This window comes from Ostrea edulis, chromosome 4 (assembly GCF_947568905.1).
Source record: "Ostrea edulis chromosome 4, xbOstEdul1.1, whole genome shotgun sequence".
NCBI lineage: Eukaryota > Metazoa > Mollusca > Bivalvia > Ostreida > Ostreidae > Ostrea > Ostrea edulis.
In genome coordinates, this window is record NC_079167.1 from 91,704,563 (window position 1) to 91,718,571 (window position 14,009).

General features: G+C 37.8%; 1 protein-coding gene and 1 long non-coding RNA gene across 2 annotated transcripts; both read left to right on the forward strand.

The window, feature by feature from the left end:
- The first annotated feature begins 7,092 nt into the window (after nucleotides 1-7,092).
- Nucleotides 7,093-8,993, forward strand: LOC125668596 (uncharacterized). The gene is made up of 2 exons (XR_007367693.2): nucleotides 7,093-7,552; nucleotides 8,105-8,993. It is a non-coding gene; the product is annotated as an uncharacterized LOC125668596 (long non-coding RNA).
- Nucleotides 8,994-10,003: 1,010 nt separating this feature from the next.
- LOC130053881 (variant surface antigen B-like) lies at nucleotides 10,004-10,661 on the forward strand. The gene is made up of 2 exons (XM_056161528.1): nucleotides 10,004-10,081; nucleotides 10,212-10,661. Exons 1-2 carry the CDS (start codon nucleotides 10,004-10,006, stop codon nucleotides 10,659-10,661), a joined length of 528 nt encoding a protein of 175 aa, XP_056017503.1.
- Nucleotides 10,662-14,009: the final 3,348 nt, after the last annotated feature.

The window sequence follows — 14,009 nt, forward strand, 5'->3', positions numbered from 1 at the left end:
GTAATAACGCAAAACAAAGGCGTAATAACGCGAATGAATGGCGTAATAACGATAAACAAAGGCTTGTTAACGCGAATGTAAGGCGTAGTAACGCGAAGTAAAAGGCGTTAAAACACCTTTCAAAACTAGCGCAATAACGTGAGTCAAATGGCGTAATATCGCAAATTAAAATGCGTTATTAGTCTTTTGAAAGGCATTATAATGTGAAGTGAAAAGGTTTAATAACGCAAGAAAGGCGTAACAACGTGAATCAAAAGACATTATGATGTGAATTAAAAGGTGTTAAATTCGCGAGGTCAAAAAGCTTAATATCGCAAAGAAAATGCAGACAGGATAGGGAAACCCTAGGGCGATCGTTTTCCGCCCTCAGTATGGGACTGTAGGGGTACCACCTGGGGCCTCCCGAGGGTGAAGCCACATTTCAGGGGGGAGGGGGGGTCGAATGAAACAAAACGGATAGAGAACAATCTGAAAGTCAAACATACAGAATCCTTAAAAGGAAACACATATAGACCTTTAAAGGTAATTGTGCTTAGCTGAAAGTACCAAATATTACATCATGTAGGTCATAATGAAGGTTAATGACAACTTAAAGGAGTATGCAGGCAAGACAGGGGACCCCTAGGACTATCATTTTCCGCCCTTGGTATGGGGCTGCAGGGGTACCGCCTTTCAATCATGTAGAAAGGCTAATGATAATTCCATCTGATCGAGCTAATGTTGTAAATTTATTTCTTGCTAAATACCAACTCGAAATACAGTGTTATTGTTTGTATCAAATATTCTGCACAATGCACTATAACTGAACACAATATTCAACGTACATTGTTTGTATACCTTTCATTCTCATCATGCTTTTCTCTCGCGTTATAATACCTTCTGAATCTATTTTGTCTTTGTTTTGTGTTATTATGCCTTTGCTTTGCGTTATTATACCTTTGCTTTACGTTATTATGCCTTTGCTTTACGTTATTATACCTTTGCTTTACGTTATTATGCCTTTGCTTTACGTTATTATGCCTTTGCTTTGCGTTATTATGCCTTTGCTTTGCGTTATTATGCCTTTGCTTTGCGTTATTATGCCTTTGCTTTGCGTTATTATACCTTTGCTTTGCGTTATTATGCCTTTGCTTTGCGTTATTATACCTTTGCTTTGTGTTATTTTGCCTTTGTTTTGCGTTATAACGCCTTTGATTCGCATTGTTACGCCTTTAGAAATATTTTTAGCTCACCTGAACCGAAGGCTCAAGTGAGCTTTTCTGATCAATTTGTCCGTTGTCTGTCGTCGTCGTAAACTTTTCACTTTTTTATCTTTTCCAGAACCACTAGGACAATTTCAACCAAACTTGCCACAAAGCATCCTTGGGTGAAGGGGATTCAAATGAAAGGCCATGTCCCCTTCAATGGGGAGATAACCACAAAAAAATAAGGTGGGGTCAAATCTTCTCAAGAACCACTGGGCCAGAAGAGCTGAAATTTACATGAAAGCTTTCTGACATAGTGGAGATTCAAGTTTGTTAAAATCATGACCTCTGGGGGGTAGGGTGGGCCACAATAGGGGATAAAAGTTTTACATGCAATGTTTAGAGAACTAAACTTGGCACAAATCATCCTTAGATGAAATTTGTTAAGAGAAAGGCCATATCCGTCTACAAGGCCATACGATAATTGATGAATTTGTAGTCAAGTTTAATAATTAAATTTGAAAATTTGTGAATTTTAGTCTTTACTTTTGAAAAGTGGGTTGTTTTTTTTACTGAACCAAGCTGCTTGTATAGTGATAGTTTTGCTCAAGTTTGCTTATTGCTGTGAAGTGATGCTCAGGTGAACGATGTGGCCCATGGACCTCTTGTTTATTTTTTTGTAGTTATCCTAATCAGCTTTCGTACCCAAAGGAAACAAACTGCCATTTAAAAAAATCACGTCACTGCCTGTCTGACATGCCATGAAAAAGTAAAGATAACGTACAGGACCCAGTTGCACAACGACTAGTTAACTAAAACAAACAATTAACTTGTCATTAATTACATTTATATAGTGATGACTAGACTTTAACTGGGTCCAGCACTTTACGGGTATTGGTTGTGTATTATAGACCTAGTGATGACTAGACTTTAACTGGGTCCAGCACTTAATTATAGATTACAGTTCGTAAACTATAGTTTACAGTCGATAAACCTAGTTTATCAACTGTGAAACTATGTTTAACTCATTTTTGTGAATTTGGCGTGCCATAGACAAAACTTCAGTAGCATGCTGGCGACCGTCTGATCCCCGATAAGGACGACAAAACTTCAGTGATGTCCTCATGTGAACCAGATTTTTTTTTTCTCTTTCGGAAAATCTCGATCAAATTATTCAATGTAAATAAATAGTGTGATTTCAAAATTGGTTTATTGAAAGTTTATATTGTAGTGATATTAAGTACAATATTTCCTATATCGACCGGGTTAGCTCTGTGGTTAGATCACCTAAATACTACTAGTAATGCAAGGGTCCCTGGTTCGATTTCCGATTGATAAAAAAAAAACCTCCCCTTCTTTAATTTAGTAGACCTTAGTGTTGACTTTCACTTGCTTCAGCCAGGAACTATCAAAAGAGGCCAACTTCGAGGCAGACCTTGTTATATAAGGTTTGTTTGGTAGGAACAAGATATGATGCAAATTAGTAGTTCCTGAAATGTCACAAGAAATATAATGATTTTGAGAAAAGTTGCATACATATATGACCTTAGGCTATCGAAAATTCCTCTCAATATTAGTACAGTATATATATATATATATATATAAGCAGCAATCAAACTTCTATGAATTAATATGTTTATTATATTGTAGCTTTCATTGTATACATCTGTGGAATGCCAAATTAACATAAACTGAAATAATTGAAGATATTTTTAATTTTTAGCTCACCTGAACCGAAGGTTCAAGTGAGCTATTCTGATCACATTTTGTCCGGCGTCCGTCTGTCTGTCTGTCCGTCTGTCTGTCCGTCTGTCTGTCTGTCCGTCTGTCTGTAAACTTTTCACATTTTTGACTTCTTCTCCAGAACCACTGGGCCAATTTCAACCTAACTTGGCCAAAAGCATCCTTGGGTGAAGGGTTTTCAAGTTTGTTCAAATGAAGGGCCATGTCACTTTCAAAGGGGAGATAATCACAAAAATGCAAAAATAGGGTGGGGTCATTTAAAAATCTTCGTCTCAAGAACCACTAAGCCAGAAAAGCTGAGATTTACATGAAAGCTTCCTGACATAATGCAGATTCAAGTTTGTTCAAATCATGGGCCCCTGGGGTTGGATGGGGCCACAATAGGGGGTCAAAGTTTTACATACATATATATAGGAAAAATCTTTAAAAATCTTCTTCTCAAGAACCACTGAGTCAGAAAAGCTGATATTTACATGAAAACTTCCTGACATAGTGCAGATTCAAGTTTGTTCAAATCATGGGCCCCGGGGATAGGATGGGGCCCCAAGGGGGGATCAAAGTTTTACACACAAATATATAGGGAAAAACTTTAAAAATCTTCTTCTCAAGAACCACTAAGCCAGAAAAGCTGAGATTTACATGAAAGCTTCCTGACATAATGCAGATTCAAGTTTGTTCAAATCATGGGCCCCTGGGGTTGGATGGGGCCACAATAGGGGATCAAAGTTTTACATACAAATTTATAGGAAAAATCTTTAAAAATCTTCTCAAGAACCACTAAGCCAGAAAAGTTGATTTTTACATGAAAACTTCCTGACATAATGCAGATTCAAGTTTGTTCAAATCATGGCCCCCGGGGATAAGATGGGGCCCCAAGGGGGGGGATCAAAGTTTTACACACAAATAGATAGGGAAAAACTTTAAAAATCTTCTTCTCAAGAACCACTAAGCCAGAAAAGCTGATTTTTACATGAAAACTTTCTGACATAATGCAGATTCAAGTTTGTTCAAATCATGGCCCCCGGGGATAAGATGGGGCCCCAAGGGGGGGATCAAAGTTTTACACACAAATATATAGGGAAAAACTTTAAAAATCTTCTTCTCAAGAACCACTAAGCCAGAAAAGCTGAGATTTACATGAAAGCTTCCTGACATAATGCAGATTCAAGTTTGTTCAAATCATGGGCCCCGGGGGTTAGATGGGGCCACAATAGGGGATCAAAGTTTTACATACATATATATAGGAAAAATCTTTAAAAATCTTCTTCTCAAGAACCACTAAGCCAGAAAAGCTGATTTTTACATGAAAACTTTCTGACATAATGCAGATTCAAGTTTCTTCAAATCATGGGCTCCGGGGGTAGGATGGGGCCACAAGGGGGATCAAAGTTTTACATACAAATATATAGTTAAAATCTTTTTCTCAATAACCACTGAGTCAGAAAAGCTGATATTTACAAGAAAACTTTCTGACATAGTGCAGATTCAAGTTTGTTCAAATCATGGTTCCCGGGGGGTAGGATGGGGCCACAAGTGGGTGGGGGGGGGGGGGTCAGAGTTTTACATACAAATATAGAAAAAAGCTTTAAAAGAACCATTGGGCCAAAGAAGTTGACATTTACATGAAAGCTTTCTGACATAGTGTAGATTCAAGTTTGCAAAGGGTAGTTTGGGCCATAATAGGGACCAAGGTTTTACATGCAAATATATATGGAAAGTCTTCAGATATGGGCCAAGGTGACTCAGGTGAGCGATGTGGCCCATGGGCCTCTTGTTTAAAGATGTCATCAATTCATTTTATGCACGCAACAAGACATCTTTAAATAATTAATGATATCTTCATTTCTGAATTATTGTGCGCATTAATTGAATTACAGATAACATCATATTTTTCTGCTGAATTGACGCATACTATAATTGAATTGTTGATCTCATCAAATGAATTGATGATATCAACAATTGAATTGATGTGCGTTACAATTAATAATAAATTATGATCGGTGATATGGCATTTTTAAAAACGGTTTCTATGCGAGATTTGTGTATTCCATTGAAATATATAAACTCTGAAGTTACATATTTTATCAAAAATACGTCCGAAATACCCAAGGAATTGAACATTTAAAAATACTAGAAGAGGGGTACCGGAAGTCCTGTCCACAAGCACCTGTGGCCTGAACAAGTTAAAAATCACACATAGACGTGACCCCTCGCAGTGGAATTCAAACTGTTTTTAGTGAGTTTGTGTTTGGTTCAAAACCCAGAATTACAAAGTCTCAGAAAATCATCAGCAAAGTTGTTGAATATTTGAACTCTTCTTCATAAGTCCTTTCAAGAAACAAAATTCTTTGCCAGTACATGAGCTGTAGTTGCTAGAGTCTACATGTATGTTACACTACATTTATTTTTTCTATAAGTATGAGATAGTAGTATGTATTTTTATGTATGATATGATTGATAGCAAAAAAAAAACCCAACAAAAATTGTGAGAAAAAGGAAGGGGTGGGGTGCCCCCCCCCCCCCCCCTTGTGTTCTTATTGCATGGTAGGACAAAATTTTCAGGATGTTATATATATATATATATATATTGTTTTATTCTGTTAATCTTGATTTTAAGACTGTATTTGCTGTTATATTTTACTATTTTCAAAGTGTGCAAAGAATAATTGTAAAACTTAAATTAAAAAATGGGGATTTACGTTTTCACCATTTTGCAAAATATCTGGTCAACTATGGTAAAATATGTATTTTTGTTAACCTTAGATATAATTCTAAATATTTTTAAAGAAAAACTGGTTTGTAAACAATTTAGATTTTAAGAATGTTTCAAAATTGCGATATTCTGTGATATTTTTCTGAAGGATGTGAGCAGATTAAACAGCAATTGTGTATGTTTTCAATTGAATATCTTTGAAAATTCTCTCAGTAAATGAATATCTATTGGTTTTTATAAATTATAGCTTAATATGATGTGCTTTGGTGCATAAATTAATAAAATATGAGATCATGCATCCTTGTGTTAAAATTTGGCTTTTGCATTTGCGGGTATATGTGCTCTGTAGCACATAGTATGAAAATAAACCTGCAAAGGTATGTCTAATATGGTTTTTTTTGGTTGTTGTTAGTTTATGAGTTGTTAAAGTTATTTAGATGAAAAAAAGTTTGATTGACTGAAATTTCTAATAGTATTTACCTAATTTAAAAATTTGGTCTCTAAACCCCACTTTTTAAGGTTCCATTTTGAATTCAAAGACAATACCTTGAAAATCATGTGAAATTTTCGAAATTGACATTACTCCTAATATGTCCTTTTAAACTCTCTAATTTGATAAGAGGAATTTTTTCGTATATCAAGTGCAAAAAGGTAATGATTTCCATTACTAGTATCAAACTTTTTTATCGGTAGTGTTAGAAGACATGATTATGTATCTATTTTATGTAATGAAGTGCAAGAAGATCATGTTTAGAACACTGCAGCCCAATAACAAGCGTTGCGACCCCAGTTTTTCTAGTTAATTTCCTAATTGTCCTTCAATGTAGAAATAGGGACCTCCGTGGCGGAGTGATAAGAGCATCGCGCTCAAAATCACACGGCCTCTCACCTCTGGTCGGCGCGGGTTCGAATCCCGCTCGCGCCGGCAAATGAGAAATTGTTGAGTGTGGCGGAAACAAGGAAAACAGCAAAACAATCAATCAATGTAGAAATGAAATATACACTTCCCAAAAAATTGACATTACTTCAAATCTTGGGGTTTAAAGCTAGATTTACATGATATATGTACATGTAAATACGTGAACATATATATATATATATTCTTTTCTATATATATATACATATTTATATTCTTTTTAAGAACAAAAAACAGATCAATTCCGAAATTTAGTGACAATTTAGATGAGTCATACGCAAGTCGAAAGCTGACGAATGCGATGTAAAATGTCTTTCTTTAATCACCAGAATTTGGTAACCTGTAATTGTAAAATGAGCAGCAATAGTTTCTCGATCATAAATATCAAGGTTACCCAGACGTTTGGAAGGCCTGTAGACAGGACCAAAATTGGGTTTGAAAAAACGTTTGCAAAAGAAATTATAATTGCACATGTGAACTATGTGGCCCATGAACCTCTCTGAGTCAGCCCAAAGTAATCTGACCTTACCGTAACGTAGCGGCTCATATTCCGTTTTACAGACATTCACATAGCTTCATTAGATTCAACAGATTTACAAAGTTTATTGTGTGTGTTTGTGTTGGCCGCTTTCCATTACTCGCTTTTATCATTTATGATGCTTAACTACTGTTTATGAATATGAGGTCGCGAAAAGAGCGCCTAGCGCAAAACAGAAGACGAGAGTCGTTAATGGACTATCTAGTCACCGTACTTCAAAATCAAGTTCGATATATATTTCTTGGTGATTTTCCAATTTCCAAACGGCGGTAAAATGTTTTGTTCTCTGTTGTATAACAGGATAATGTGAGAACCAGAGGTGGTGTTTGACGCGAATGGATGATGAATTGATATCGCAATTAATTAGAAAGAAATGCGCCGAATCGATTACAGAGATAATCGGTAGATGCCGCAGATTTCACGCCATGCAGTTAGAAAACGGACCGCTGTTCACTTTAGTAAGTTATTTTGTATTTTACACGTTTTCATTTTTCTGTATTTCATATTTTGTTTGTGCTGGTTTTTGTGATGGAAAACTTTTAAAGATAAGTCTGTAGCATTCTATAACTTTTGTATTTGAGTATTTACTATATTTTGCAGTTTTTCTCATACATTTTCATAATTGCTGGGTTTTGTTTTTGGTAGTTGTTAAAAGGATTGAAAATGCTTGTAAGGATTCCTGTACCGTATAAATCAATTAATACTACATGCACAGTCAAAACTTTAAAAGGTTCAATACTTGGTTCTGATTGCATAAATCAAAAACAACCATGTTTTACCTATGATTAATTACTAGAGGTTGGCAGCAGGAGCATATCAAAGAGTTCGAAATTAAAAGATTCGATCTGTTGAAATTATTTTTATTGATTCGTAGAAAAGTTTCTTAGGTTGCGCAGTTTTCCATATCTGATTGAAACTACTCAGTACTACTAAATGCTTTCCCATTTGGTAGTTCTGGAATGAATTGGCTATTCAGTTGATCAATATTGACAAACAATATTCTTTTACAGGATTCCATCTTCAACGAAGTCCTTTAAGATGCGGAAATCTAATTTATTCCAACGGTCGTGAAAGAATCAAGTGAGAGCATGTTGCCGCTCAATACCAGCGACGCTAATTTCGTCCAGTCTGATGCCATTTTTGTGACGTCACCAGAATCCAGCACTTCAGTAGATGTCGAGTCGCGGAAAAACGATAAGGAGGCTTTATTTTACATTATCACAGTGCTTATGTTTTACGCTGTGAGTATTGTCATTCTGATGGTGAAGTACCTGCGTCAGGAGAAACAGGAAGCGGAGTACACTAACTACTATTATGAGTACGTGTCACGTGACAAATTTCAGGACCCGCTATATCAAAACTCGCTCAGTGTACAGCGAACAATGAGGGCGGTGAATGGCAGAAAAAGTAAAGTTGTTCCTAGAGAGGATATAGCATACACTAGATTGGCATTTTCAGAAACAAGCGTCTAGAGCAAGTTTTTTGGGTTTTTTGTTTTTTTGTTTTTTGTTATCGGAGGGATACCAAATGTGCTGAAGGGTTGGATCACGTGACATATATACGTGTACTCTTTCGATAAAGCAGCAGGAAGGGTATATCTTGTCATGTAAGAATGTAAATGAATATGGAGAAAAATGTGAAAATACAGACCCTGACTGTCTAGGATGTTTTCAAATAACAGTCTACTTCCTATGTCCTGTAATATCGATGGTATTTGAACTTCTTTTTTTTTTGACAGTGTAGATGAAAGTCTTAAGATTAGAGAACAATACTCGTTGCGGAAAACATTTATTCAAATGGATTGTTGTGGAGTGCGTGGCTATAATGCACAAGAAGAGTGACTCTAAGTCTTCAGTACAAATATTTTTAATGGTTTTGTCAGTATAAATTTTGTTAGTATTTCTGGATTTTTACATCCACAGACTAGGGATCAGAGTCAATGTAAGCAATCGTTACATTGAACACCCGGTTACAAATCGGGCTTCGCCATTTTTACCTTTCACCGAATTTCATGGACTTTATTCGAATTTGTTGCTACAGTGTTACTAATAATTTTAACGCGTCTTTCTTGTGTTAGTTATCAAGAACCCCAGAAAGTCAACGCTAGTTCTTGTAACATTATCTAGAGCTTATTTCAAAAGACCATTGGTGTAGACTTGTTTCCGCGGAGTTTAAATCACTTCACAGAGTTTAAATAACATCACAGAGTTTAAATCACGTCACAGAGTTTAAATCACGTCACAGAGTTTAAATCACGTCACAGAGTTTAAATAACATCACAGAGTTTAAATCACGTCACAGAGTTTAAAGCAGTCACAGAGTTTAAATAACATCACAGAGTTTAAATCACGTCACAGAGTTTAAATAACATCACAGAGTTTAAATCACGTCACAGAGTTTAAATCACGTCACAGAGTTTAAATAACATCACAGAGTTTAAATCACGTCACAGAGTTTAAATCACGTCACAGAGTTTAAATAACATCACAGAGTTTAAATCACGTCACAGAGTTTAAATCACGTCACAATGTAAACCAGAGAACGTACCAACGACATCTAATAATCCGTCACCTGCAATGGGCGAGTCGGTTTTGTTGTTATTTGGTATAATTCACCTTTAAAATGTGTGGAATACTTGTATTCCATGTTATTATTCGTATTCTGTTCTACTACTTTGAATGTGTGTAGGATTAACATACCATGACCTACCAAAATAGCTCATACAATTCAGTTTAACTTGTTTTTTATCAATTTGGAAAATCATTTAAATAGTATTCATAACTGCAATATCCAAAAGTCATACGGTTGATGGCGGGGATCGGGGTCATTTAAAACTTTGATGACTCGTACAAAGGTGAAAAATCAAGCTCAGTCAGGACGCCATAAAGCTCAGTCAGGACTCCGGAAGTATGTATAGTACCGAGCTCAGTCAGGACGCCGGAAGTGTGTATAGTACCGAGCTCAGTCAGGACGCCGGAAGTGTTCATGTATAGTACTGAGCTCAATCAGGACGCCAGAAGTGTGTATAGTACCGAACTCAGTCAGGACGCCGGAAGTGTGTATAGTACCGAATTCAGTCAGGACGCCTGAAGTGTGTATAGTACCGAACTCAGTTAGGACGCCGGAAGTGTGTATAGTACCGAACTCAGTCAAGACGCCAGAAGTGTGTATAGTACCGAGCTCAGTCAGGACGCTGGAAGTGTGTACGGTACCGAGCTCAGTCAGGACGCCGGAAGTGTGTATAGTACCGAGCTCAATCAGGACGCCAGAAGTGTGTATAGTACCGAGCTCAGTCAGGACGCCGGAAGTGTGTATAGTACCGAGCTCAGTCAGGACGCCGGAAGTGTGTATAGTACCGAGCTCAGTCAGGACGCCGGAAGTGTGTATGGCACCGAGCTCAGTCAGGACGCCGGAAGTGTGTACAGAATCAAGCTCAGTCAGGACGCCGGAAGTGTGTATAGTACCGAGCTCAGTCAGGACGCCGGAAGTGTGTATAGTACCGAGCTCAGTCAGGACACCGGAAGTGTGTATGGCACCGAACTCAGTCAGGACGCCGGAAGTGATTGATTGAATATTATTTAACGTCCCTCTCGAGAATATTTCACTCATATGGAGAAGTCACCAGTTGGTGAAGGGCTGGAAAATTTAGGCCTACGCTCGGCGCTTATGGCTATTGAGCAGTGAGGGATCTTTATCGTGCCACACCTGCTGTGACACGGGACCTCAGTTTTTGCAGTCTCATCCAAAGGACCGCCCCATTTAGTTGCTTCTTACGACAAGCAAGGGGGTACTGATGACCTATTCTAACCCGGATCCCCACGGGATCGCCGGAAGTATGTACAGAACCAAGCTCACGCCGGAAGTATGTACAGAACCAAGCTCACGCCGGAAGTATGTACAGAACCAAGCTCACGCCGGAAGTATGTACAGAACCAAGCTCAGTCAGGACGCCATAAGTGTGTACAGAACCATGATCATTACTCATTCAACATACTCAACCACGAGACAGATAATCATTAATGGCCGGAATCTGTACACACTTCTGGTGTCCTGACTGAGCTCGGTACTATACACACTTCTGGTGTCCTGACTGAGCTCGGTACTATACACACTTCTGGCGTCCTGACTGAGCTCGGTACTATACACACTTCTGGTGTCCTGACTGAGCTCGGTACTATACACACTTCCGGCGTCCTGACTGAGCTCGGTACTATACACACTTCTGGCGTCCTGACTGAGCTCGGTACTGTACACACTTCCGGTGTCCTGACTGAGCTCGGTACTATACACACTTCTGGTGTCCTGACTGAGCTTGATTTTGTACAAACTTCCGGCGCAGTGTTTTGTACACATATGAACTCCAGCACTAATGAAATCAAACTACTTGCAATTTGAATTAATTTCTACAGTCAGACTTCAATCATTGATAATTAGATACAAAAAAATTAACCCCGTTAGTACCATCCCGTCCACCTGACTTGCTGGCAAATATCCTGACCAGAGCGAGGCAATGTGCAACTGAGTGATACTGTGTGAGTTACGAAATATAATACGTAATCGTGTCTGATGGAGGCAATAGCTTTGTAAACAAAATCAAATTGCAGAGAGAGAGGGGAGAGAGAGAGAGAGAGAAAGAGAGAGAGAATGTTCAGAGACGAGTTTGTGTATTTCTTTGATCAATAAACAAACAGACTATTAGGTTTGTTCATTACTGGAGCATACGTCGTAAAGTCCCGTGCTCTGAAATCAAGAAGGTTCCCATCATATTGCTTTGCGTGTAATAGTGTGATTTATGGATTGAAGGATATGATTCGTAGAATAAATCGATTTGTACCGGAGAGAAGAAAATCCGCTATTTCCTTAAGAAGAAAAAAAAAACCAACAATTTCCTTTAAAAGCTTTTTTTTGTTTGTAAAACTACATGTCGTTTTCGTCGGTGTTTTTCCCCAGTGTAACTGTCGGCCCAAGGTCTGCACGAGTTCTATCAGTAAAACTCTAATTAAAAACGAAGTCATAAGAATTTTTTAATCACTTTTCAAACTAAAGATAAGTATTTTGTAAATATACCAGGTACAATAAAGTGAAAAACGATATACACTATTACTTTTTCCGTAATTCAAGTTTTTAACCATTGGCTCCGAATAGACCAAAATGGCTTAACAAGGCTAATTTAGGGTTGATCCCTTGACACATCCGTCTGCGACGAGTCGACGGTAATTTCAAAGACTGGTTATTTTCACTATTATCTCATGCAAATTGAAAACGAAAGACGATAAACTCGGTTAGCCCCAGGGGTGTGATTGTCGAACTGCAGGGGGTCACATGCCCCACATTCATGTAGTGTGTGTGTACAAGTATAGTATGTTTGTGTCCCCCTCCACTTTTTGTCAAATATTTTTCACATGTAAATCGAAAAATGTAAACTTTACAACAGAAAAAAAATCGTTTGAGAATTAGACTCTTCGTGACAGAAGAATTTTTTTCCAATTAGATCCCCGGTCACGTATGTGTGATGTTATCTGGAACACAAAAACGTCATTACAGGTTATGCATGAATGTGAATTAATTTTCGTAACAGTGCATGCATATAGGAAGTCTCGATACAAAACTACTTACTTACACGTACAAGTTTATCTTGCCAAATCAAATGTCATTTGTGAGAAATGTGATGGATCACAAACACGCGGTTTGGGAAGATGGTGCAAATGATAAGTACCCTTCTTTGGTCTGCTTTCCTGGTCTTTCCATAAAGCGGAGGCCTGGGGAAACACGCCATCCCTCCTTGTGCATGACAGACTAATGTTAGAGATAGGAGCCCAATCCGAAAGGCCTAACGCTGGGATATGGCCTATATACACCTATTTGATAGGATATCGCCGATCCCCGCTTGTTAGTGAATTCTTATACATGTATAACGTAGAGTTTTCTTGTCCGAAGAGCTACGTACGTTGATGATCCATCAGTGCATGTTAAAAATATACATGTATATATAAATAGCAGTAATAGGAGGTCCATTTTCATTGTAAAAATGTTCATTGAAGAACAAATGTGTCGCGAAACAGCGATTTCTATATATTGGTCTTACATGTATATCGTTATAATTCTGTTTTGTCTTGAAAACAAGATATGTTTTAGAAACATGTATGCCCCCTCCCCCGGTGTAGCAATATTGTAAAGGTTTAGACTGACTGAAAAGTGTGTTACCGGTATATACTAGTCATGGCAAATACAATAGCAACCTGAAAAAAAATCACAAAACAATATGATAAGAGTTCTCAGGACAACGAGCAGACATTTCCAATAACCAGCCATTTGGGCCATAAACTTTGACCTGACTTGAAAACCAATGGGGGTCATCTACTCTTTAAGGGATACCAGTGTACCAAGTTTCATGTTTGCCATGCAAATAGTTCACAAGATACTTTAGTATTGAGCAGACTATCTTACTATGTCTAGATTTACCCTTGACCTTCTGATCTCCGAACCAAAAGCGGAAACCTACCTCCTAAGTGGTACCAGTGTTTTAAGTTTGATATCTGTCAAGCAAATGGCTCTCACGATATTAGGCAGACAATATCTTCCTATGTCCAGAGTAGTTTGACCCTTGACCTAAAAATCAATAGGGGCCGTCTACTCCTTAGGAAGAAACATTGCACCATGTCTGATGTCCGTCAAACAAAGGATTCTCATTGTCTCAATATGTCCAATCTGATCCTTGACCTTTGACCTCAAAATCAATAATAGTCATCTACTCCTTGTACCCAGTTTTATGTCTGTCAAGCGAAGGCCGGGTTCTCAAGATATTGAGCAGAAAATATTTTACTATGTTCAATTTGACCCTTGACCTTAAAGGGACTGATTCACAATTTTCCCCAAAATTGTTTTTTTTTCACTTTTAATGATCAAAAGCTACTG